Consider the following 24681-nt stretch of genomic DNA (forward strand, 5'->3'; position numbering starts at 1 on the left):
AATGTCTTAATTGTACCAGCCTCCACCACTTCCTCTGGCAGCTCATTCCACATGCTCACCACCTTCTGCATGAAAAACTTGCCCCTTAAGTCCCTTTTAAATCTTTCTCCTCTCACTTTAAACCTATAGCCTATAGTTTTGGACTCTCCTACCCAGGGGAAAAGACGTTGGCTACTCACCCTATCCATGCCCCTCATGATTTTATAAACTTCTATAAGGTCATCCCTCAGCTTCCGATGCTCCAGGGACAATAGCACCAGCTATTCAGTCTTTCCCTAAAGCTCAAACCCTCCAACCCTGGCAACATCCTTGTAAATCTTTCCTGAATGCTTTCAAGTTTCACAACATCCTTCGCATAGCAGGAAGACCAGAATTCAACACAGTGTTCGAATAATAGCCTAACCAATGTCCTATACAGATGCAACATGACTTCCCAACTCTTATACTCAATGCACTGACCAATAAAGGCAAGCATACTAAATGCCTTCTTCACTATCCTGTCTACCTGTGGCTTCACTTTCAAGGAACTATGAACCTGCAGTCCAAGGTCTCTTTGTTCAGCCACACTCCCTAGGACTTTACCATTAAGTCTGTAAGTCCCCTACAGAGTGTATCTCACCTCCTGTCTCGCCAACAAAACAGAAGTTGCTGGAAAAGCTCACAGGTCTGGCAGCATCTGTGAAGAAAAGATCAGTGTTAACGTTTCGGGTCTGGTGACCTTTCCGCAGAACCCTATCTCGCTAAAACCAATTCACTATTGAAAAGGCACAAGTTAGCAGTGTGATGGAATACTCACCACTTGCCTGTGTGAGTGCAACTTCAACAGCACTCAAGATGTTTTAGACCAGGATAAAGCAGCCTGCTTGATTGGCACCACATTCACGTCCTTCATCACAGTAGCAACAGTGTGTACCATCTATAAGAATCACAGCAGAAATTTACCAAGGCTCTTTAGTTAGCACCTTCCCAACCCATGGCCACTGCCATCCAGTAGGGCAAGGGTGGCAGATACATGGGACCACCACCACCTGCAAGTTTCCCTCCAAATCCTCACCATCCTAACTTGGAAATATATCACCGTTTCTTCTGTGTTGCTGTTAAAAATGCTGGAAATCCTTCCATACTAGCATTGTTTATGTTCCTTCACCAAATGGATGACAGTGGTTCAAGAAGGCAACTCACCATTACCTTCTCATAGCCAGTTTGTGATGGGCAATAAGTGCTGGATCAGCCAGTGACAGCCATATCCCTCGAATACAAAAAAAAATGTAGACACTACAACTTGGTAACAATCATTTACTTCACCCAGTTTGTGTAGCCATTTACCCTCTGCACAAACTTGTTTCAGCCTGTTCATTTATTTCTCCAATCTTTTTCCCTTGATCTATCTACTCAAACTAATGTTGAAAGCTGACATAGATTCTGATTCAATCACTAACCCTGGAAGCAAATTTCACAGGCTGATGGCTTGGGCTACTATCCTGTCAATATTGTGGTTGAAATTTCAATCCCCTTCCTTGATTGAACTTACTGACACTAATTGGGAGCAGGAGTAGCCCATTCCACCCCTTAAGATGACTGGTGCTATTCCACAAATGGATGCTAGGAAGGAACAGTTTTCTTTTATTCAGACTTGGGATGTGGGCATTGCTGGCTACAGCAGCAATCACTGGCTGATGAGAAGTTGGTGGTGAGCTGGCTTCTATAATTAGGTACACACCCAATGTTGTTAGGGAGGGAGTACCAGGAATTTGACCCTTCTTGAGTGTTGCTGGAGTCGCACTCATCCAGACAAGTGGAGATTATTCCAACACACTCCCAATTTGTGCCTTGTAAATGATGGACAGGCTTTGGAGAGTCAGGAGATGAATTGCTCACCACAGAATTCCTAACCTTTGACCTGCTCCTGTAGCCACAGCATCTAGATGGCTGGCACTTGTGTGGTATGAAGGTTTCACGCCAAGCCCAAGCACGGATGTTGTCCAGGTCTTGCTGCAAAAGGACTCATGCCTCTTCAGTATCTGAGGATTGACAAATGGTGCTGAACATTGCACAATCATAACAATTCTCCCAAGCTATGACTTTCTGATGGAAGGAAGTTTATTGATGAAGCAGCTTAAGAAAGTGGAGCCTAGAGCACTAACCCGAGGAACCCCTGTTGTAATATCCTTTAACTGAGTTGATTGACTTCAACAACGACAACCAGCTTCCTTTGTGCCAGATATGATTCCAAACAGCAGAGAGTTTTACCCTTTATTTCAGACAGCAACCCACCCCACCTAGCCAAGCCAATCATCTCATCCCCAAGTTAAAAGATCCTTTGGCTCTAAAGTATCAATGGGGCCATTCTTCCCTTTGTATTACAGGTTTCCCCTGACCTGTCCTTCACTAGATTACAACAGTCTCTTGGATTTGCAGATTTTCCAATCAGGATGTACCTTTGTGTGTGTGAGGCCAGTTGTCTTTCTTCTTACTCTGTTTACTGTAGGTAGGGAGGTTGGTTAGCTTGGACGACTGGTTTGTGATGCCACCAGCACAGGCTCAATTCCCACACCAGCTGATGTTACCATGAAGAACTCACCTTCTTAACCTCACCACTCACCTGAGTCGTGGCGTTCCTCAGGTTATACCACCACATGTCCCCCTGTAATGACAGAACAGCTTTAAATCTGGTAGGACTTTGGCAACTTTACTTATTGTGGACAGTCTGATTGTATGTCAAATAATTTTATTGCAATATACACATTCCAGTTCTCTTATCCCGTTGTCTTTGGTTATGTGGCACACATTTATTTGACCATTAATTTCTATACCTATTCTTTCGACTACAATATCAACATTAGCTCAAAGAAAAAAACACTAAGAATGAATGCAATAAACAAAAATAATGAGAAACCAATGGGAGAAACGAGAGTGGTGTGTTTGAGTCTTAATAAGAAAATATTTGACGTGAAATAATGGGATGATGTAAATTTGCAGTAACTATACAAATTCAGAGTGCTGTGTACAAAGGGAAACAGAGCAAATGAACAAAACAAAATTTATTTTGTTGCCAATTCCTTAAACATATTCCATGGGTGCTGAGTGTTCCCTTGGTATCCAAACCAAACAACCATTTTTATATATACGTATCAACATTGATGTCACACAATGTTCCCTGCTTTTTCTTTTAATTTGGAATTTTTTGTATGTTTGATGGCCGCACGCCATGTAATGACTTGGGTGAGTACAAACTCTGTGCTTTAATAAATCACAGTCTTACTACTATGTTATTTACTGAACTTAATAACAAATGCCACATGACAGTGAAATTAAAGTAACTCACTCTGAACCTGTCAGAATGTTTTAGTGAACAAAGAAAGAGAACATTGTTAACCAGAAAAGATGTTTCCAGAAGGAATATATGCTTTCAAATAAGTAGTCTAAGAATATTCTGAACATATACCAATTTTAGCCGACTTTTTCTTGTTCTGAATGAATCAGTAGAAATATAATTTTAAAAGTAAAATCTAAAATGAGGATTTAGTCCTTGTATATTCTTGTGCATCTGTTATTCAAAATGCCTGTTCCCAATTAGACAAAAGGTGGCAGGTAATCACATCAGAAAATGGAAATTATTTGAAAGAAAATTCTGAGATTTGAACAGAGAAGTGAGAAATGTCAGAATTGGCACGTTGCTTACCCACACAAGACACTTGAAGAAACTGGATGGTCTTCAGTTTTAAACAAATGAAGCCAATATCGATGCATTGCCCCTGGAAATTCTTAATGGCAATCAAAAGTCTGTTGACATCAATTGTGGAGTTGGCTGCAGTGTGGTGCACAGGTATTGCAGATTAAGAAAGGTGGATGGTTACTGAGCAGTTCTGTCAAAAATAGGTGGAGAAGGAAATAGTGACAGAAGTGAGGAAAATGTAAGTACTTTTTGGAACAATTTAACTTTATAATGTAATGTTACATCTGATGTATTCAGTATAAGTGTCAATTTCCATTAGGTAACAAACAATTGAACTTTTACTTGTAGTGATTGTCTGTACTCAATTGTTACCAGACAGTTCCATTTGTAAGATTAACTTGTAGGTCCTGGACAATAAACAACCATTGAATTAATTGCAGCAGTAATTGGATAGTGATAGTGATAGTACAAGTTAAAAGGGTCAGCTTTGATGCAGTGATTTGATCACATAATTCACGCCAATATTTCACTGCAGTAGGAAAGAATGCTGCACTTTTGGAGATGCTATTATTTAGATAAGATGATAAACCTTGGTTGCATCTGTCCTTTTGAATGGCATAAAAGATGCGGTAGCATTACTTGAAGATGAGAAGGTGTGTTTTCGTGGTGTACTGGACAACATTCATCCTTCAATAAGCATCACCAAAATAGTCCTACAAACTTGCTGTTTATGGGATCCTGCTAGGTGCAAGTTGACCAGTGTGATTCCACACATTCCACTATAACTAGGGTATTGGTATTAACTCAACTCATGAAAGAGTTTGTTGCCTGAGCATAGTAAGATAAATATAAAAAAAAAAATTCTCTATACAAAATGTATGAATATCCAAACAATATTGGGAAATCGGAGGGCAAGATAAATGATTAACAGCTGGAACAGGTCTCACAATTTAAGCACCAGCTGGGAAGCATCTTATCATAAGATCGTTACTATTAGAAAGAAGTCACAACCAGAATAGCAAGAGGAAAGAATACATTCTCCAGATAAAAAAGAATTGCTCACATTAAGAATCTAAAGAAGATATCTTAAAAGAATTATCAAGACTGGAGTATCTTATTACTTGGGGCTGAAACCTGGGGGTGGGAACTGGATTTTGTAAAAAGCAGACACCATACATTCAAAAGTGGTCTGGAGAAGGCTGGATCAAGTCACTTGGAGAAAACAAAAGATCAATAAAAAGGTTTTCAGGACAGTGAAGAAGGAACAATTATTGTAATGAACACATCAGTAAAAGATGGCATGATTGGATTGGCTGTACTATAAAGCATAGGATCTTGGTGAGGATTATGACGGAAGTTCAGGGGGTTTCAGACTAAGGGGTAGAAAGGGAATGATAATATTAGATAACTTGAAATTGAAAATGGAAAGCTCCGATGAACAACTTAAGAGGAAAGAGAAAGACCAAGAGGAGTAGGGGAATGAATTGAGGACCAGCCCTTAGGTAGACCACTACTGATATTTAAGATAGAATTAACTGGTGGTAAGTAGTGAAGTTATTTACATTTCCATGTATTGTGCATGATGTGATCAAAGTTTCCAAAGTAAAATAAGAAAACTGTTCAGGGGGAGGAAGACTTTTTGTGTTTAGTATTATGCACAGAATTGGATTTGTCACTCAATTCGTTTCCTTCCCTATTACAACTTGCTAATTGCCTTAATATATCCTGGATACTTTTTGGATTTTGTTGCTAGGCTCATTACACATTCTGATTCAGGGGAACAAATATCATTTTCATGGGCAGGGGACTGGAGTGGACTGTAGGCAATAGCAGTTTGCAAAGAGGTATTGAAAACTATCCTTGGACATGTAGCAAAGCATAATAATTCAAATGAAACAAGTGATACACTTTCAGAAATGCTTTAAAGAATTGAAATACGTCATTTTTATTAATGTTTAATGCTTCTTTGACATAAAGTTCTAATTGCAGTACATTTTAGGATTTCATATGCTTTAACATCTGCTTGAAAGAAATACTAACTATATTTATTATTAACCAATAGATGTTGTTGATAACTCTACAGCTCAGAAAGGTGATAATTAACTGCATTAAAAAAACAAAAATTACAACCAACTGCAGCTAATTATCACTCAACAATCTGCCATTTACCATACATTTCACATGCATTTGAAAGCTTAACATAGGACAATAGAACATCACAATATCAAATATTATATGGGCAGGCAGTGCCCAATTTATGTTCTCAAACCATTCCAAGCTCAGTGCATTTTCAACTCGGTCTAATTTACCCTTTTTTTGCTTCACCTGTTTGAAGTTTTGGGCCTGCAATTTAGAAAAAAATAGCAGCTTTTAGTGCAATTGCCTCCTTGATGAAGAAAAAACCCAACATTCAAACTCAAATAATTATTAGTAGAATATCAGCAACTATGTTCAAACTTTGTTCAATATGGACTTCAAATCTCCCGATATAAAGCCATACTTAGCTGAAAAGGAAAATTTTGAAAATATTGTGATTACGATTTTCGTAGAAGTTTGCAAAAATGTTCAGCTGTATAATGCATTACACTTGGAGAAATCTAGTAAAAGTCAGTATCACATACAGCTGGGTGGGGTACTTTTTACAACAGAATTAGAGAAGTTGCACTAGGGCATTAAATGTCAGCAGACATATTTACCAATACATTCTCCAGCCCTCTTTCATTCATTGGATGATTCTGCTTAAAATTTCAGCATACAAAATATTGTGGGTACAGAGTTCTACTTATAAAGGTTAAAGTCTATGAAGTTGCATTGCTAGAACTATGCAGATGTTTTAGCTTGATGCAGAATGTTTAGGTACAGTAGCAATAAATCCTTATTAATGGCTCAGATGTGTTCTGGCATAACTACATGGCAAATGTAATACTGTTTTGTGTTCAAAATGGGGTATGGGCTAGCCACATTGTGGATGTTGTGGACAGTAATCTCTAATCTGAAACAGGCGAAGTGATTCCAATCTACTTTTTCTCAGGACCATCAAATGTTTTCATCTGTCAAATGTGACCACAACATTGTCACTAGCGAACTAGTGAGAACTTGTAAAAGGCTGAAAATGTGTGGGATGAATAAGATTAGATTTTCTTGTGAATTGCTATTCTACTGCTAGTATTGCAAACGTCTCCATCTTCAGTCTGTACAAGGGTAAATCAGATGTAATTACTAACTCAGTTATTTGAATACTTGTAACAGGAGGGAGTTTGCAATCCTGGTACAGGTGGTTGGCAATGTCACAGTCAAATCAAACAGATGCTTTGGTTTTCTCTACAACAAACATGTAACTTATCTGCTTGCATTCAATTAGATTGCTTTTGTCAGCAGGTCTTCACAATGTTTTCGAAGATATCCGTGCCAAACATTAAGGGATTTTCTATTTTGAAAATAATGTTTCTTGGTTAAAATAACTTTTTGTAAAATGCTGCACAATATCTTCCATTTAATAGTGCATAACCTCAATATTCTGACTGTAGCTAACAGAGATATAAGTACCATTCAACTTCATGTAGCTAATATATATTAAATGTTTTCAACATCAACGATCAATGTAATAAAGTTGATATGACCTGATAAAAGATCTTCCTTCACGTGCTGTCATTGGCACTAATGGCAGACAACTAGAATATACCTCCTCTCACCCACCTTCCTGCAAAAATGCCATCCCCTATTCCCAATTCCTTCGCCTCCAACGCATCTGCTCCTGAGATGAGGCATTCCACTCCCGGGCATACCAGATGTCCTCGTTTTTTCAAGGACTGCAACTTCCCCTCCACAGTGGTCGAAAACGCCCTTGACCCTATCTCTTGCATTTCCTGCAACTCACCCCTCACACCCCCTCCCCACAATAACAACCAAAACAGAATCCCCCTCGTCCTCACATACCACCCCACCAACCTCCGGATCCAACGCATCATCCTCCGACACTTCCGCCACCTGCAATCCGACCCCACTACCAAAGACATTTTTCCCTCCCCACCCTTATCTGCTTTCCGGAGGGACCGCTCTTTCCATGACTCCCTTGTCCGCTCCACACTCCCCACCAGCCCCACCACTCCCGGCACTTTTCCCTGCAACCGCAGGAAGTGCTACACCTGCCCCTACACCTCCCCCCTCACCCCCATCACAGGCCCCAAGAAGACTTTCCACATCAAACAGATGTTCACCTGCACATCTGCTAATGTGGTATACTGTATCCGCAGTTCCCGATGTGGCCTGCTCTACACTGGGGAAACCAAGCGGAGTCTTGGGGACCACTTTGCGGAACACCAATGCTCAGTTCGCACTGAACAACTGCACCTCCCAGTCGCGAACCATTCAACTCCCCCTCCCATTCCTCAGACGATATGTCCATCCTGGGCTTCCTGCAGTGCCACAACGATACCACCTGAAGGTTGCAGGAACAGCAACTCACATTCCGCTTGGGAACCCTGCAGCCCAATAGTATCAATGTGGACTTCACAAGCTTCAAAATCTCCCCTCCACCGACCGCATCCCAAAACCAGCCCAGCTCGTCCCCGCCTCCCTAACGTGTCCTTCCTCCCACCTATCCCCTCCTCCCACCTCAAGCCCCAGGCCCATCTCCTACCTACTAGCCTCATCCCGCCTCCTTGACCTGTCAGTCCTCCCTGGACTGACCTATCGCCTCCCTAACTCCCCATCTACACTCACCTTTACTGGCTCCAACCCCGCCTCTTTGCCCTGTCCGTCTCCTCTTCACCTATCTTCTCCTTTTATCCATCTTCTATCCGCCTCCCCCTCTCTCCTTACTTATTTCAGAATCCCCTTCCCCTCCCCCATTTCTGAAGAAGGGTCTAGACCCGAAACGTCAGCTTTCCTGCTCCTCTGATGCTGCTTGGCCTGCTGTGTTCATCCAGCTCTACACCTTGTTATCACAGATTCTCCAGCATCAGCAGTTCCCACTATCTCTGTAACAACTTCTCAAGTCTGTCTATTTATGTAAACTGGATAGACTATTTAGTTCACTTTTAACAAAGACACTTACTCGACTCAGCCCATTTTGACCAAACTGGTCTAATATCTCTTCCTCCTGAGATGGGATTCCATATTTTATTATCCATGATTGGAAAGAGCTGTTAGACACAGGAAAACATGACCATGGGTCTACTTTCCAGCCTCATTCATCACTCACTGTAGTACCAACATGGAAATGAACAATTACCTCAATAAAGTGGCCTTTTCACAAAAATGCAGTTATGAACAGATGGGATCTACAAAAATATAGTCTATTCAACCACTGGAATCTCATTTCACAGAGAGACCACATTTAGCCTGCAGTAGGATATCTATTGAATATCTCTTAACAGCCATTGTCTCCACAAACTTGAAATATGTCAAATGTTTCTTATTAGCGAACTGGTATTTCACATTTATTACAATCAACCTCCTTGTAAGATATACTGAAAAGGATGCTTCAAGGTAGAAAATGTGAAATGATTCATGTTCATTAATAGAGCTTATTAAACAAGTATTGTTTTCATAAATTAAGTGATGCATCATTAGAATAATCTGGCAATGATACTAATTCTAGGGAATCATGCTCGTAAATAATTTATTCTGTTAGGTTCTATTGCATATCAGTCGGATTGAAGCTACATTTTCATCGCAATTGTTTTGAGCTAACATCTGGGTCCTTCAATCTCTTGCCATCACACAACATGCCAGTCTTTGTTTTATTTTGCACAATTAATTTTAGATACGCAAGGCACAGTTACACTTAGCAGTCGCAAGCCAAGTGACAGAGTAGCATTTTGTCTTTTGCTCTAGACAGCAATGTTTCAGCCTAATTCATGCAATACCATTACAGCACTTTTTTTTTACAAGACAAGCAAATCGCTTGCATCTGTGGCAACACACATTTATATGTGAAAGACAACAAGACTGATCTAGTTAATATTTATAGTTTAGCAAACATTCACATTATCCATGGCAACAGAGTAATCGATCTCATAATATCTCTTAGATGTTTGAAAGCAATGAGAAAGAAAATGGTTCGTTCTTTGTTTCACATTATAAATATGCAAAACTATTTGGTTGATTGCTTTAATAGCTACCAATAATGTTTCAGTATAGGCATGCTGAATCCTAAGATTCCAAGTTGTGCTAATGGTAAATAATTTTGTATTTTAAAAATTTATATTTTTTCCCCTGTGCAGCACCATTTAATCTGATTTTGTTATGCTACCCTTTCCACTGAGGTACAACACTGTACATAATGAACCAGCTGGATCAAGTCATGTTTTTTTTGAACTGGGAGTCTTGGCAGATCCTCCAAGACATATAAATTTAATACTTTTATTGGAAACCACAATATAATAATAATAATCATATAACTATATCTTTGACACTTTCACCAATATATACAAGTCACAGTCAAAAATGCTCATATCATAAAGCAGTGGTTTATTTTTGTACTGTGCTGTGCCACCAAGAATATCAATATTTAATGCTACACATTTCTTGGAACATTATTTCCAAACTTTTCAGAAAAGCATCTGACAGATTTTGGTGAGGAAAGCCAGATATGTTGTCATTCATTAACACATGGAACTTAAGGCCAAAATTCCTTTTTTTTTTGAAAAGCTAAAGCATAAAGTATTTTTCTTTTGATTAACAAACCGTTAACCAATCACGGAAATGCACCCTATTCTCTAACAGTGCCATTTTGCTGCTCAGTTGATTAGTGGCTATTCGCATTGCGCTTGCAATTATGATCCTCAAATATTACGAACAGTTAATAATCAGTATTACTGCCCAAATTTTCTCAATCCAAGTGTGGACTAAATGGCACCAAAGTGATTGTGAAAGTCACAGTTCACATAAGTCTCTGCATGTTCTCAGTTCCACGACAGTAGCACTGTTTTTCTCCTAATGAACTGTTAAAGTACATCCTCCAAGTAGCTTAAAACATCTGTAATTGTACTTAATGTCAACAATGATGAGATGGCTATGATATACTGGGACCAAGACATTGAGGAATCAGGAGTGTGGGACTGAAAAGAGGAGGTAAGCAACTTGAAGCTCAATGTACGATAATAGTGTTAGAACCTTATGAGTTAGATGAATTGTCTGTATATTAACCAATATAACATATTGATTCTGATAAAAAAGATATTCATCCAGTTTAGATAATAAACAATTGAATGGAATTGTGCTAATTTGACCAATGTAAATAATTACAAGATAAAATGAGACTTATGTTGCTATGCAAGGAGAGGATGTGGTGGAATGGCAATATTACTGGCTTGGTAACACTGACAGTTTGGAGCTTTGGGTTCAAAACCCACCTTTTGAAATTTACAAGCAAGAAAAAGGAAAACCTGTTCTAATGGTAGTTATACATGACCCATGCATGAAGTAAACAAAAATGTGTGCAGTGTAATATAATAACACTGTATGGGATAACTGTATATTTTGATAACATATTATCAGCAGATGTGCAACAATGACATTGTGCACATGCCTCACCTCCTGCTATCTCAGTTTGGATGGTGATCCCTAGGAGTACATGGCTGGTTGGTGCTTCATGCCCTTGGGGTCAAGTTGCCTTTCGTCCTGAAGTTGGTGGGTGTCCCTTGATTTGAGAATCACGCCTACACAACGTTGTGAGTTCCTGCTGAGGTTTTTCATGTAACTGAACACGATTCTTGGCCGGCAGACTTTTGGGCACATGGGATATTTTAAAATGCAACTGATAATTTAAAGTAAAAATTTAGGACCATCAGAAGTTGGTGCTGTATTGGAAATTGTAGAAATATGTGATGGTAATTACAAGACCGTCCTTGACAGGCTCTCAAAAGATGTTATGAAAGGAACAGTTGAGTTAAAACCAGCACAGAATAAGTTAGCCTACCGTGTCCATTCTAGTTGGATAAGGAAAATCAAAATAAAATGTGGGAACTAGTAAAAAAAGCTGCAGGGTAAAAATGATTGCCAACAGGAATGCAACATCTCCATTATGAATAATATGATGGAAATGCAATGGATAGGCCAGCATTGTAACTGGATATTGATATTCAAATGGATTATGAAATGAACTTCTCCCCACTCTAGCTGAAATCAAAACATGGTAAGCAGAAATCTGTGAATAGACTTCTGTCACAGGTGACAAAAGTTGAGTTTGCTTTCCCTACCACCTCTCGTTCCGTCTTTGTGCATTGATATGTAACATTACCCAGGAGCCAGAGGAAGTGGATGAAAGACCCTTAAGGCACTGAAATCAGTACTAAAACAAGAGGTGGTCTGAATGCATCACAGATTCAAATCTTATTCTCGGTCAATGGTGTGAAACTACAATAATAAGTAATTTTTTAAAGTGCTGTGAAAAAGATTCATGTTGTGAGAAAGAAGTTTGGTTTGTCCTCAAAATAAGCTGCATTTTGGAAGACACCCAATTTGAACTCAGAATTTGGAATAAGAAATATTTTTTCCATCTACTTTTTATGTAAGTGTTATTAAAATATTAAAAATGTTTTCTTTAAGACAAGAAGCCAATTTGAAATTATCAGAAGATTTTGACAGTCCTGTTCTAAGCAAAATACTGCAAGTACAGAATGATTTGGGCTCCTCCTTTTCACAGAACAGCAGTGAATTAGCTCTTTCTGCTGAGTTTTTAAAACCTTATCACATACGTTCTTTGTCGCTAGAAGCATGATTTTAGACACAACTGTTTGGACATTACTAGCCCTTTTTCCAGAGCCACAGGAAATATTGTTTGTGCGCTTTTGTACAAGTAACAACAATACAGTGAGGGATCCAGATGTCTTGCTGAAACAAAGTGTTTGGGAACAGGAGAACCTTGAATGCAGGATGATCACTTATCCCTTCGATGCAAAAGCATCTTTCGTTTAAAACTGCCAAACACATGGACATTTTGGTTTCTGATATTGGGATTGGTAAAATAACTCCATACAAGTTCTGAAGAAGGGTCACTGGACCCGAAACATTAACTCTGATTTCTCTCCACAGATGCTGCCAGACCTGCTAAGTTTTTCCAACAATTTCTGTTTTTGTTACAAGTTACTAGTTCAAGCACACAATAGGGAATTTAAAGTTTAAGGAGACAAATAAAATTAATGTTTTAAATTAAAATGTAAAACAAAAGCCAATGGAAACAGAAATGGGAAAGATTGTTTGGGAAGATATTAATTGACCACGAATGAAACCATTTAGTCCAACAATACTGCTAAGGTTGTAAACAGAAGAAAATCTCAGGTCTGTCACTCTTGAATTTTGGGTAATTTTAAAAAGAAAGAAATGTCAGCATAATTTAATAAGTTACGTTTGGTAAAATTGCATTTTTTTGTAAGAAAAAGCAAACAAGTAAAATCTGGGAATGCTTGAAAACACAGTAATGTTTGATTTCCATTTTAAAGATATTATGAAAACATTTTTAAAAACTAGACAGTAAGGTTTATCCAATGCTCCTGGATCAGATATACTTCTAATTAATGGGATGGTCTTACTGAGAATAGTGACAGGGAAAAAGTGACACAGCATCAATGGAAGTGGGAATGACTCACCTGAGGTTTAGTAAAGTAAAATTTATCAAGTGAGTGTCGGTGTAATTAAATAAATAACTAACAGCTTTCTCTTGGGATATTTGTGCCTTTGCCTATGAATTTTATGTTCTTCTGAGAACTACTTTGGATGATTTGGCTATCACCTGGAACATTGGGGCTAGGCAGGGAGGACATGTATTCTCCCTCCCACTCAAACTTTTCATACTTGAAAAATATCACCTGAAAGTCAAGAATGTGTGGCATGATCTTGGGATACAGATAAGCACACAGAAGTGTTTGTTACATCTGAAGTAAGTGACATAAGGGAATGTATGATGAAAATGCACTGAAGTATAAGTCTCAGACATGTCCACCTACTTGACAAAATGGTTATTGTGGCCCAAAGAGCAAGAAACATATTTTAAATAATAAGACAGTGACACATAATCCACAAAGAAACTGCCTTTAAAATTCCTGATTCTCACCATTCCCTCACATGCCTTATCTTGCCCGACCAGGACTCCAGTCATCCCTTCCCTTGACACTCTCAATCTCCTCTGATCCCTATTACCTGACTCTGGACTCTAATTGCAACCAGCCCAACACTCCTCCCACTCAAGTCTGATATTCCCTTACCCTAGGTCTCTCTAATGTTGCCTGGCTTCATATCTCCATTCTGGATTTGGATTGTGCTCCCTTCCCCAGCATCCACAAGATTCTGATCAAGATCCACTTCCTCTTAGTCAGTGCCCTATCCATTCAACAGTCTCTCAATCTGGTTCTCAGCAGTTAGGAAATGGAAATAGAAATGCTCATCTGGATCAGAGATTAAATTTGGCAGGCCATTTAAGAAATTTGTCCTTGCAATTTTGTTAATCTCAAACTAGCACTGCTGTTCATTACAAGCTTCCAAGTATATATCCAGCCTGCTCACATACCAAATTGTACTGTTGAAGGAATGTAATGGAACTCTCTGAACTAAATTTGACACCAGCTCCAACCCAGGAACTCTACCAGCCTGAGAAATTCAAAAGCAGTAGGATATGGATAACATTATCAATTAAACATTTCCCTCCAAGTCTCATACATTTCACTTGGATATATATCGCCATGTCCACATTTTCAGTGAAACAAACTGGAAATTTCTTTCCTAACAAGCAATATTTATGTCCTTGTGGGCGTTGCTCTTAATGAGAACCAACTGAAAAGCATGCGTTAGCCTCCAAAAACTGAAACATCAAACTGAATGCAAATTCCTCTGTAGTCAAATAAGATACAAAAGGCAAGCAGCAAATATTATTGAATATCAAACACCAAATATGAGAAAAACAGGCCGGATTTGATATAATCTCATGATTGGCTTTTACAACCACTCTAGACCAACTTCCTTGGTAAAATAGATTTTAATATAACCTAACTGAAGTTTTTAAGATTGTGAAACTAATTAACAACATTGATTCAATAAATTGTTTCCAACAGGCAAAGGTTTCAGTTATCTGGCATTAACACTGGCAGTCAGTTGGAAAGTAACTACAGTACACAAATGTTACTGAAATGATTGGACGATACACTGGCTAAGATCAATGTAATTAGTTTCTAGAGTGTGGGGATTCAGAAATTACAGCATGGACATTGGTGAGATCTATCAAATATGAAGCTAATCACCTTCTGTGACAGCTTGTTGTATGAAACAATCTTAGTTATGAATATCAATAAACACTTTGTGCATACTGTACAATCCCATAGGCTTGAGGAGAAAATGTTTATTTTAGACTTATTTCATGCTGAAACTCTGTAATGATGGATACAATGGAGGGAAAAAGCAGCACACACATCAGACTGTAAAGATAATATGCTTAAATACTCTCAACACCCACTAATGTCAATCTAAAAAGACAATTCATGTAATTGAATCTATATAATTAGGTCCAGTTGAAACATCTTGATGCAGTCAAATATTTTAGTAGCTTTTATTACATGAACAAAATATTTATAGTACAGAAGATACAATGACGTAGATTTTTAGTAACTGACATTTAAGAACAATGGTATGAATGTTTGGGTCAACAGTGAAATAATAGTTTTGCTGCAGACATTGAAGAAAGATGTTCACAAAGTCCAGTGACTTATGGCAAATTTCACCTTTCCCAATATTAATCTTATTCTGCCAACCAGTGGGGACCCCAACAATCAGTAACAGTGATGTCTTTAAGCAGGTGAAGCAGCTAATCCTATTGAAGGATTCTCACAGTCTGCAAGTCAGGAATAAATTGATTATGAAATGATTAAAAGGATTAATAGATAGAGTATTTAATAAGGATTAGGACATACACATGGAATTAATATAGCTGAAATATTATAAACAAATTTCAATTTTTATGAAAAGTAAACACCTATGGATTCTCAAAAGAGAAATTTGCATTATACAAATATAAATTTAGTGTTTCAAGGCCAGAAAGGTTGTTCAATATCATCGACTCAAAATGCATTAAAAATGAAATTACAACTTATTCAACAGACATAACTTTTTTTCAGGGGGTGGAGTGGGGTGAAGTTTATAGTGAGAGTAGAGCATTAATAAGTGGAATTTAGCAATAGTTCAACTTATTCAAATCAAGAGTGGCATGGTGGCTCAGTGGTTAACATTGCTGCCTTGCAGCACTAGGCACCCAGGTTTGATCCCAGCCTTGGGTGACTGTCTGTGTGGAGTTTGCACATTCTCTGTGTCTGTGTGAGTTTTCTCTGGATGTTTTGATTTCCTCCCATAATCCAAAGGGTGGATTGGCTATGCTAAATTACCCGTAGTATCGAGGGATGTGCAGGCTGGGTTGATTAGCCATAGGAAACGCAGAGTTACAGGAATAGGGTATTGGAGTGGGTCTGGGTGGTAAACTCTTTAGAGGGGTGGTTTGCACTCAATGGGCCAAATGGCATGCTGCCAGACTGTAGGGATTCTATGATGATTCCTAAAAGTCTGCATCGGAGGGGATTTCAATGGCAAATCCTAAAGGTGAGCAGGGAATAACTGACAATGACCTCTGAATGTCTGCATTTGACTGTATATTTATGGATGAATAATCTATTTGCTATTTTTGTAATGATGGCAAATCTCATTCACAATCACCAAATCTGCTGATTTACATTTTCAGTAAATATTTCTATATGGAATCATACCATTAAAACTTTTTCAGCAATTAATATTCCAAATACATCACTGATTATATCAGTCAACTCAACTAGTAGCAGAGAATATAAACCTTTCTCCTTCAGTACATATCTGCTCAAGAAGTCTTAGTTCTCCTTACGCTGAAGAACAGGGGTGATTGGGCCCAGTGAAACCTGAACAGAGTATCAATGAACCGGTTTTTAGTGAGTTGGTACCACTTGATTGTGCTGTTGACAACATCAGCCACCAGTTGACTGAGAGAAGACTAATTAAAAATTGGTTGATGGGGTAATTGGCAAGGTTGGATTGTAAAAAATAGGAAGAGTTAAAGGGAATCGAGACTATGATAAAGCACAATTGCAGCAAATGAATATAGAAGTTGCATTTGTACACCCCAGAAGATTTCTTACTGACATGTATTCACCATATTATACATTTTGTAACAAACTGTAACCTGTAAAAAAAATCAAATCATAGGGGATTTTAAACATGGCTTCTAGGAGTCACGTGAATTCTCCTGTGGATTCAATTGCAGTCAAAGCAGACAGCTGTACCCATTGAGGTCTGCTCAGACAATCAGACTGTGTTATCTTAAGAATCAATTAAAAAAGGATAATTAAATATTTCAAGGATTCTAGAACTAAACATTGAAGTATCAAAAGGTGTGAAAACTAGAAGTTTTGTAGTGTGGAACAGAAGGTGGAAAGGAGCATCACAGGAAATTCCAGAGTAATGGACTTTCATCAAGGGGAACATCTGCAACCATTTTCTTTTGATTGTGATAATGCTGGTGGAGGAATAACAGTTTTGAGGAAGAATATCTGTTTAGCACAAGAGAAATATCTTGAAACAAAAGCTACTCACAACTGTGAGTCAGATGACACAAAAATATAAGGAACTGCTGCATTGAAAAAGGCCAACAAGAGCCACAACATGTAGTGCTACAGGAAAGAAGCAGCCTTCACTTGCTCCCAGAACTTTATTTTGCTTATTGAGTCACATTTTGGGAGGAAATCTCAATTATTCAACTACAGAAGCTTTTGCAGCTGTTGAGTTTGATGATAAGTTTCAATCCTTTTATTTCAGAAAGAGAATCTTCAAGCAGCCCTGGCCAGCAAGGATGAGACACAGATCTCATCTTCCTCTTCATATTTAACTGTAATTTTCACAATGCATTTTAGATAATTGATTTACACTTTTATTGATATTATTTAGTAATAATTGTGATAATGTGAACACTTTACTTTAAAATATAACGCTGTATTGCTGGCTATTTTTAAACTGAAACACTTGAAAATTAAAAGGTTACATTTGAGCTTGTACAAATTCTAAGTTCACAGGTCACTTATGAACATGGTACATCGTTGTAACATCACAATTTTGATTGCTACCAACAGTCAAAGCCTTGATCATTCAGTGGATCTCTCTCATTTTATTCAGCCAAATTACTTCCTTAGTCTTGGCAATATGTTGTTTCCTGGCTTGGGGTACTGTTTCATAGGTGTTCTTTGTTTCTGTAACCATTCATGTTTAAACAGCTTTATCATTCTAATCTGAGAGCTGAACACTCTTAAATCAGTTCCAAAGAGTTATACCGGACCCAAAACGTTACCTTTGTTAGTCTCTCCACATTGCTGCCAGACTTACTGAATTTCCTCAAATCTCCAGCATCCACAGTACTTAGCTTTTATTTGACTGTTATACCTCTCGCTGTTGGTGTTAGCTTTGGTCCAAATGAAGATCTCCATAGACCTGAACCCATATTCAAGGCTGACACTCTGGCATAGCACATAGGGAACGATGGAGAGTCCAGCTTTCAAATGAGGTATTAAACTAGGGGCTTGACTGTCACTTTGGATGGAAATAAAATATCCCAGGCCTCTACTTCAAAGCAAGGAGATTCTACTGGCATCCTGACTAAGAGAGAGACTGGGCCAGCGTCAATAAAACAGATGCATGTATAGCATAGCTAAATGAGCCAGCCCTCTCTTTACAAATCATATTCTGTGTTTATCTATATTACAAAAATGATTACAAACCTGAATTCTTTCCTTGCCATTCGTCATCGTTCTTGTTTGGGTCACATGATTAGTGCACGCTCCCAGGGCTACTCTGGAAATTATTGATTTGAATCTGCTTCTCTTTTTAGCAAGAAAGAAATACATATAATGCAGAAGAGAGTAAAGCCAAATTTAAACATGGACCAATCTCTTTGCTTCTTCCCACATAAAAAGGTAAAGTCCTACCAGATCATAGGGCTGCTCTCTCATCAGAGAGAGAGAGACGGAGAGAGAGACATGGCTGGTTGTGGCTTAACCTGAAGGTCACCATACCTCAGGCAAGGGGAGAGGTTAAAAAGGAGAGTCCTGCAACGGTAGGTGGTGCAGGAATTGAGCCTACACAGTTGCATCACAAACTAGCCATCCAGTCAACTGAACACCACATAACTGTAAACAGAATACAATCTCCTCCAGGCCTACAGCCGTCCAAGAAATTTGTATTCCTCCAACTCTGCAACCATCCCTCATTCCTTATATCTCATGTTTGGACATCTAAGCCCTGAACTTCAGAATTCCCATTTTTTCGTCGCTTTTTTTCTTCATCATTAAAACTTTACCTAAAATTCACCTCTGGCAAAAGTTCTCAATACCTCCTTCCTTGGCTTGGTGTCAATTCTTGTGCAATTGTTCACTGTGAAGCGAATTTTCTTACATTCAAGGCACTTTACAAATGTAAGTTGTTCCAGCAAAGCTCGATTCTTCAACTTTCTATCTGCAACTTCAGACAAAATTATATGAACTAAATATAATCTCAATTCAATTGTATACAACCATTTATTAGAATTAGGTGCAATGAACAGTTTTAAATTGCAGCAAGCCTGGATTTGGCACACAATAGCCCCACCTGCTGGCATTAAATTGATTTTTTTCACGCTTCCCATTTCAACATAACATTCAAATTTTTAAATCAAAACACAAATATTCTTCAGATGAGTTGCAGGATTCCCCTACAAGCTAATCGATGCAATTCTCATTTCAAAGATCCATTTAAAAATTTACAGTTTTTGGAACTTTAGGTTTTGCTTTATGAGTATTTGAAGGCAACGGGATTTCTTCGTAATCAGCACTCATTCCTTCTGTCCATCGGGCAACAGTTAAAACGGAATTACCTAAAGAAAGAAAAACACTACAGTTAAAGACATAATTAGAAGAACTGTCAAATGTTTCAGAAATTGCAAGTAACTGGAGTAGAAGTAAGTCATTCTCTATTCTGAAGAACTGCTTAAAGATGGTTTTGCCTGTATTAATAAAAGGCAGATTTTGGAATAAAACACACACATTGAGCAGAATACTGCGGCAGAATGTATTTTATTCAGGATTGAGAATGGTAGAAAGGCAATTTCTTTTTTGGCTTACTGGAATCAAATGTTTTCATCTTCTCTGGTGGGTAGTTATTTACATGAAGGAACGTTGGAGTTGAAATGACGTGAGCTAATGACTCTGAAGTTTCTAGTTATTATTTTAATAAATTTTACTTATTTAGCCTTTGTTAAGGAGTTGAATTTCCTTTAATAAACTTTTATAACATATTGCAACACTTAGAAAATCTTGTCAGTGCATTTTCCCATTGGCTATGATAATGGTTTATTTTTATGCTGTTGCAGCAATCGTCCAAGATAACCATCATGACAAACACCACTGAGCAGAGAGCTTGGAGTTCTAATATCTTACAACATGGGATATTGAGAGTCTAGCCCAATTCTCTCTATTCCACTTTCTGATCCCCACCATGTTGACAATGGAAATGAGTTGAGGAAATTCCAGATAGGAAAACTTAGGATAAGGAGGTGGACCATTTTCCTCCAGATCATCTCTCGTATTCAACAAATAGGATTGAAACACTAATAACAGAGGCCCAGACATAGTTGTCATATTATGTGCTCAATCAATGGAAGCTAGAGAACACTAAGGCAAAGAAAGAGATTTCATACCTACAAATAAGTGAAATAATTCAACTGCACAAAACCAAAAAAAATGCTACTGTTCTAACCAGATTACAATGAAAGATCAGGGAGCTAAAATGTTAACTGTTTATCTTTCAACTGATGATGTCTGAGCTGTTGAATACTTTGCACAATTTCTCTTTTCATTTATAATGCAAAATTACTTGTTTTATCAGCGAAGTGCTGTGTAGAATAGCTAATACTGAATACTATGTTTCTCTGTACACTCAATCCCAGATTCTATATTCCTTCAACAGCATTTACAATGTTGTTTAGGTCAATAAGATGAAGCAGGTTGAAGTATTAGCACACAACCTTGACCGTGAGCTGAGTTTAAACCTTTTTTTTGAAGTTAGACATGAAAATTGTTAATTGCAGTGTCTTTTCACATTGCATTGCTGCCCAATACCTCATATCATACCTTGGTCAACCCCAGGTTCAACCATTCAACACCCCACCCCAACTAGCTGCCAAAGTGTCTATTGCTGATTTCCAATGGCTTCCCAATACCCTAGCAATGACTTTAAAAATCATTATCCTTATTTATAAATATTTCAATGATTCATTCCATCCATGCCTGTAACATCCTTCAACTCTGAATCCTAGTTGAAATCTAACTCTTCTGAGTCTGGGTTGACTTGTATAGTCCTGCATGGAAATTTTCTTGTACAATCTGTCCAACTTGTTACATCTTAATATTTTCAAAAGCCTTCTATTATGGCCCCTAATTTTTTTCCCCGCTTTTTTCAATGTCCAATCAGCCCCTGTGTCAAGTGCCTCCAGACATTCTGCTGTTCCGAAATGCAAGTTACTATCATGCCAAAGATGCCACGGAGAAGGCTGATATTTGAAATATATTTTTTAAAAAAATTACTGCAACATGGAATTTTCCTTTCAGATTGGAGAAAAGATACATTGCTGAGAGCTTTGCTTATCTTAGTGACTAGGTGCAGTGAATAATTTATAACTAAGACACCAGCATTTTCTTGGCCTCCGGTATTTTAATGCAGAATTACTTGTTTTATCAGTGAAGTGCTGCATACAACAGCTAACACTTAATACTATGTTTCTCTGTACACTCATTCCCAGATTCTATATTCCTTCAGCAGGATTTACAATGTTGTTGTTGTACAGTTCTGGTACTCTGGTAAAAACTGCACCATGTAGAAATCTGTGCGCTGTCATGCCATTTAAATTACTTAGCATAACTGTAATTGTGAAGCTTGATATCTAATGCCAACATGAAAGCTGTTTCATTCTCCAACCATCAGAACAGGTAGTCAGCATTAAATTTACTCAATGTACGCTCGGTACAATATTCTAAGAGCTGTTCTTGCAAGGCTGCAAAGGAATAAAGAATAACTAACTTCACAATTTCTTTTTACAATATTAGCAATGGGATCCGCATTCGTGAGCAGCACTTCTTTTCATTAAATGTTTCTGCGAAGATCATGACTTAAATGTCCAATTGAAGCATATACTGTACTATAATGATGTGTTGTAAGAAAAAGGATGTCCTTTTCCAGGAAAATCAGAACATGGTGTAGTAATCAAAAAGATAACAAATGAGAACACAAGAACATAAGAAATAGGAGGAGGAGTAAGATCCTGGCTGATCAGCCCCAGGCCTCAACTCCTACTTAACATCAACTCATCACAGCCCTCAACTTCCCAATGTTTCAAAAATCTACCTCATCTTGAAATGCTTTCAGTGATCTAACCTCTACAGCTCTTTCTGGTAGACAATTCTAAACATTCACTACGCTGTGGGAAAAGAAATTAGTTTGCATATCAGTTTTAAATGAGTGTTCCCACATCCACCCCACAGATGGAAACATCTTTTCAACATCTACTCTGTCAAGCTCCCCCTCCCCCTCAGAATCACATTCTTCTAAACTCTGATGAATTAAGGCCTAACCTGTTTTACCATTCTTGATAAGTCAACCCTTTCACCCCAGGAATTAGTCTAGTGAATCTACCTGCCCCCAATGCCAGTACCCCTTTTCTTAAATATGGTAACCAAAACCGAATGCAGTATTCCAGGTATGGCCTCACAACACTCTGTACAGGCGTAACAAGACCTCCCTGATTTTAAACTCCAACCCCACCGTAGTAAAGGTCAAAATTCCATTAGCTTTCTTATTGATTTGCTGCAACTGCAAGCTAACTTTTTGTGTTCATGCACAAAAACACCTGGTCCCTCTGCACTGCACGTTTTTTTGGAGTCTCTTTAGTTAAATGTCGTCTAACTTTCATTTCTTCTTAACAAAATGCATGACCTCAGACTTCCCTACATTAAGCTCTACCTGCCAAGTTTTTGCCCACACTCTCAACACATTAATATTCCTTTGCTGATTCCTTATGCCCACATCACAACATTTTCTCCCACTTATTTTTGTATTGCCAGCAAATTTGGATACATTACATTCTGCTCCCTTATCCAAGTCAACAACACAGACAGTAAATAATTGAGGCTCTAGGGCCAATCTATATGGCGCTGTACTAGTTACATCTTTCAATCTGAAAAAGACCTATTAATCCCAACTCTGTGTTAACCAATCCTCAAGATATACTAATTTACACTCCCAATACTGTGGAATCTAGCATTTTCCTGGCAATAGGTATTAGGTTAACTGGCTTCCACTTTCCTGCTTTCTGTCTCCCTCTTTTCTTGAACAGGAGTGTTACATCAGTGGTTTTTCCAATCTGCTGGAACTCTACCAGAAGCTAGTGAGTTCTGGAATATTTCAACCAATGTCTCCATTATGTCTGCAGCCACTTCCTTTAAAACTCAGGTCTCCAACCTGATGGCCTGCATCCATGTCTACTTTTAGTCCCATTTGTTTGTCAAATACTTTGTCACTTCTGAGACAGACTGTTACAAGATCTTTCCAACTATTAGCATCTTGCTTAACTGTTCGCTTTGAGAGCTGGTGGTGTAGTGGAAATATCACTGGACTAGTAATCCAGACCCCCCCAAGGTAAAGTCTGAGGACGTGAGCTCAAATCCCATCAAGTTAAATGGTGAAATTTGGATTTAATAGTTACAAAAATCTAGCCTAATTGCAACCGCGTGATAACTGTTGATTATCATAGAAACCCATCTGGTTCACGAATGCCCTTTAGGGAAGGAAATCTGCCATCCTTCCCTGCTCTGGACTACACTTGACCCCTCAATGTGACTCCAGACGTACAGTAATGTGTTTCACTCCTAACTGCTCTTTGGGCAATTAGGGATAGGCAGTAAGTGCTGGCATTGTAAAAAAAAAAAAAATCTTATGAAGAGAAGTTGTATAGGTTGGACTTGTACTCATTGGAATTTAGACAAATGAGGAGATTTTACTGAAACATACTAGATGTTTAGGGGGTTTGACAGAGTAGATCCAGAGAGATAGTTTCTCCTTGCGAATGATTCTAGGAGCAAAGGGCATAATCTTAGAGTAAGGGGTTTATGACAGAGATGAAGAAGAATTTTGTTCTCTTGGAGGATAGTGATCTGTGGAATTCTTCACTGCAGAGAGATGTCAAGCTGGTTATTAATTATATTCAAGGCTGAGATTGACAAACTTTCAATTAGTAATGGAATTAAAGGTAATGGGAAAAAGGCAGGAAATTGGAGTTGAAGATTACTAGATCAGTCATGATCTCGCTGAATGACACAACAGGCTTGATGGGCCAAATGTGGTCAGGTCATTATCCAGAACAAAGTTATGGGCACCTCATTCACCACCTTAAACATTCACACAATCCATTAATGACACACAGAGGCAGTGGTACCACGAAGTGCAACACCAAAAAGGCAGCAGATAACATGGGAACACTACTACCCACAAGCCAAATATAATCCTTACTTGGAACTGTGTCATTCATTCACTGTCGCTGGGTCAAAATAGGATCACAGGTATAGGAGTAGACCATTCAGACCCTCAAGCCTGTTTCACCATTCAATGAGATCATGGCTGATCAGTGGCCTACTCTGTATATCTGCCTTTGTCACATATCCCTTAATATCTTGAATCAGAGATAGTAGGAACTGCAGATGCTGGAGAATCTGAGACAACAAGGTGCAGGGCTGGATGAACACAGCAGGCCAAGCAACATCATAGGAGCAGAAAGGCTGACGTTTCGGGCTGAGACCCTTCATCAGAAAAGGGGGAGGGGAAGGGCGTTCTGAAATAAATAGGGAGAGAGTGGGAGGCGGATAGAAGATGGATAGAGGAGAGGAAACAAACAGGTCGAAGAGGCGGGAATGGGGCCAGTAAAG

At 38.5% G+C, this 24681-nt stretch overlaps 1 protein-coding gene across 1 annotated transcript in view; it reads right to left on the bottom strand.

Annotated features, from left to right (window-relative positions):
• Positions 1–19229: 19229 nt before the first annotated feature.
• Positions 19230–24681, bottom strand: part of zcchc9 (zinc finger, CCHC domain containing 9) — a 31574-nt gene continuing 26122 nt past the window's right edge. Inside the window, exon 4 of the mRNA XM_020510149.2 lies at positions 19230–19583. Coding sequence (XP_020365738.2) covers positions 19462–19583 — 122 coding nt within the window. The 3' untranslated portion in view covers positions 19230–19461. The remainder of the gene's footprint in view (positions 19584–24681) is intronic.

This window comes from Rhincodon typus, chromosome 3 (assembly GCF_021869965.1).
Source record: "Rhincodon typus isolate 14 chromosome 3, sRhiTyp1.1, whole genome shotgun sequence".
In the NCBI taxonomy this organism is placed as follows: domain Eukaryota; kingdom Metazoa; phylum Chordata; class Chondrichthyes; order Orectolobiformes; family Rhincodontidae; genus Rhincodon; species Rhincodon typus.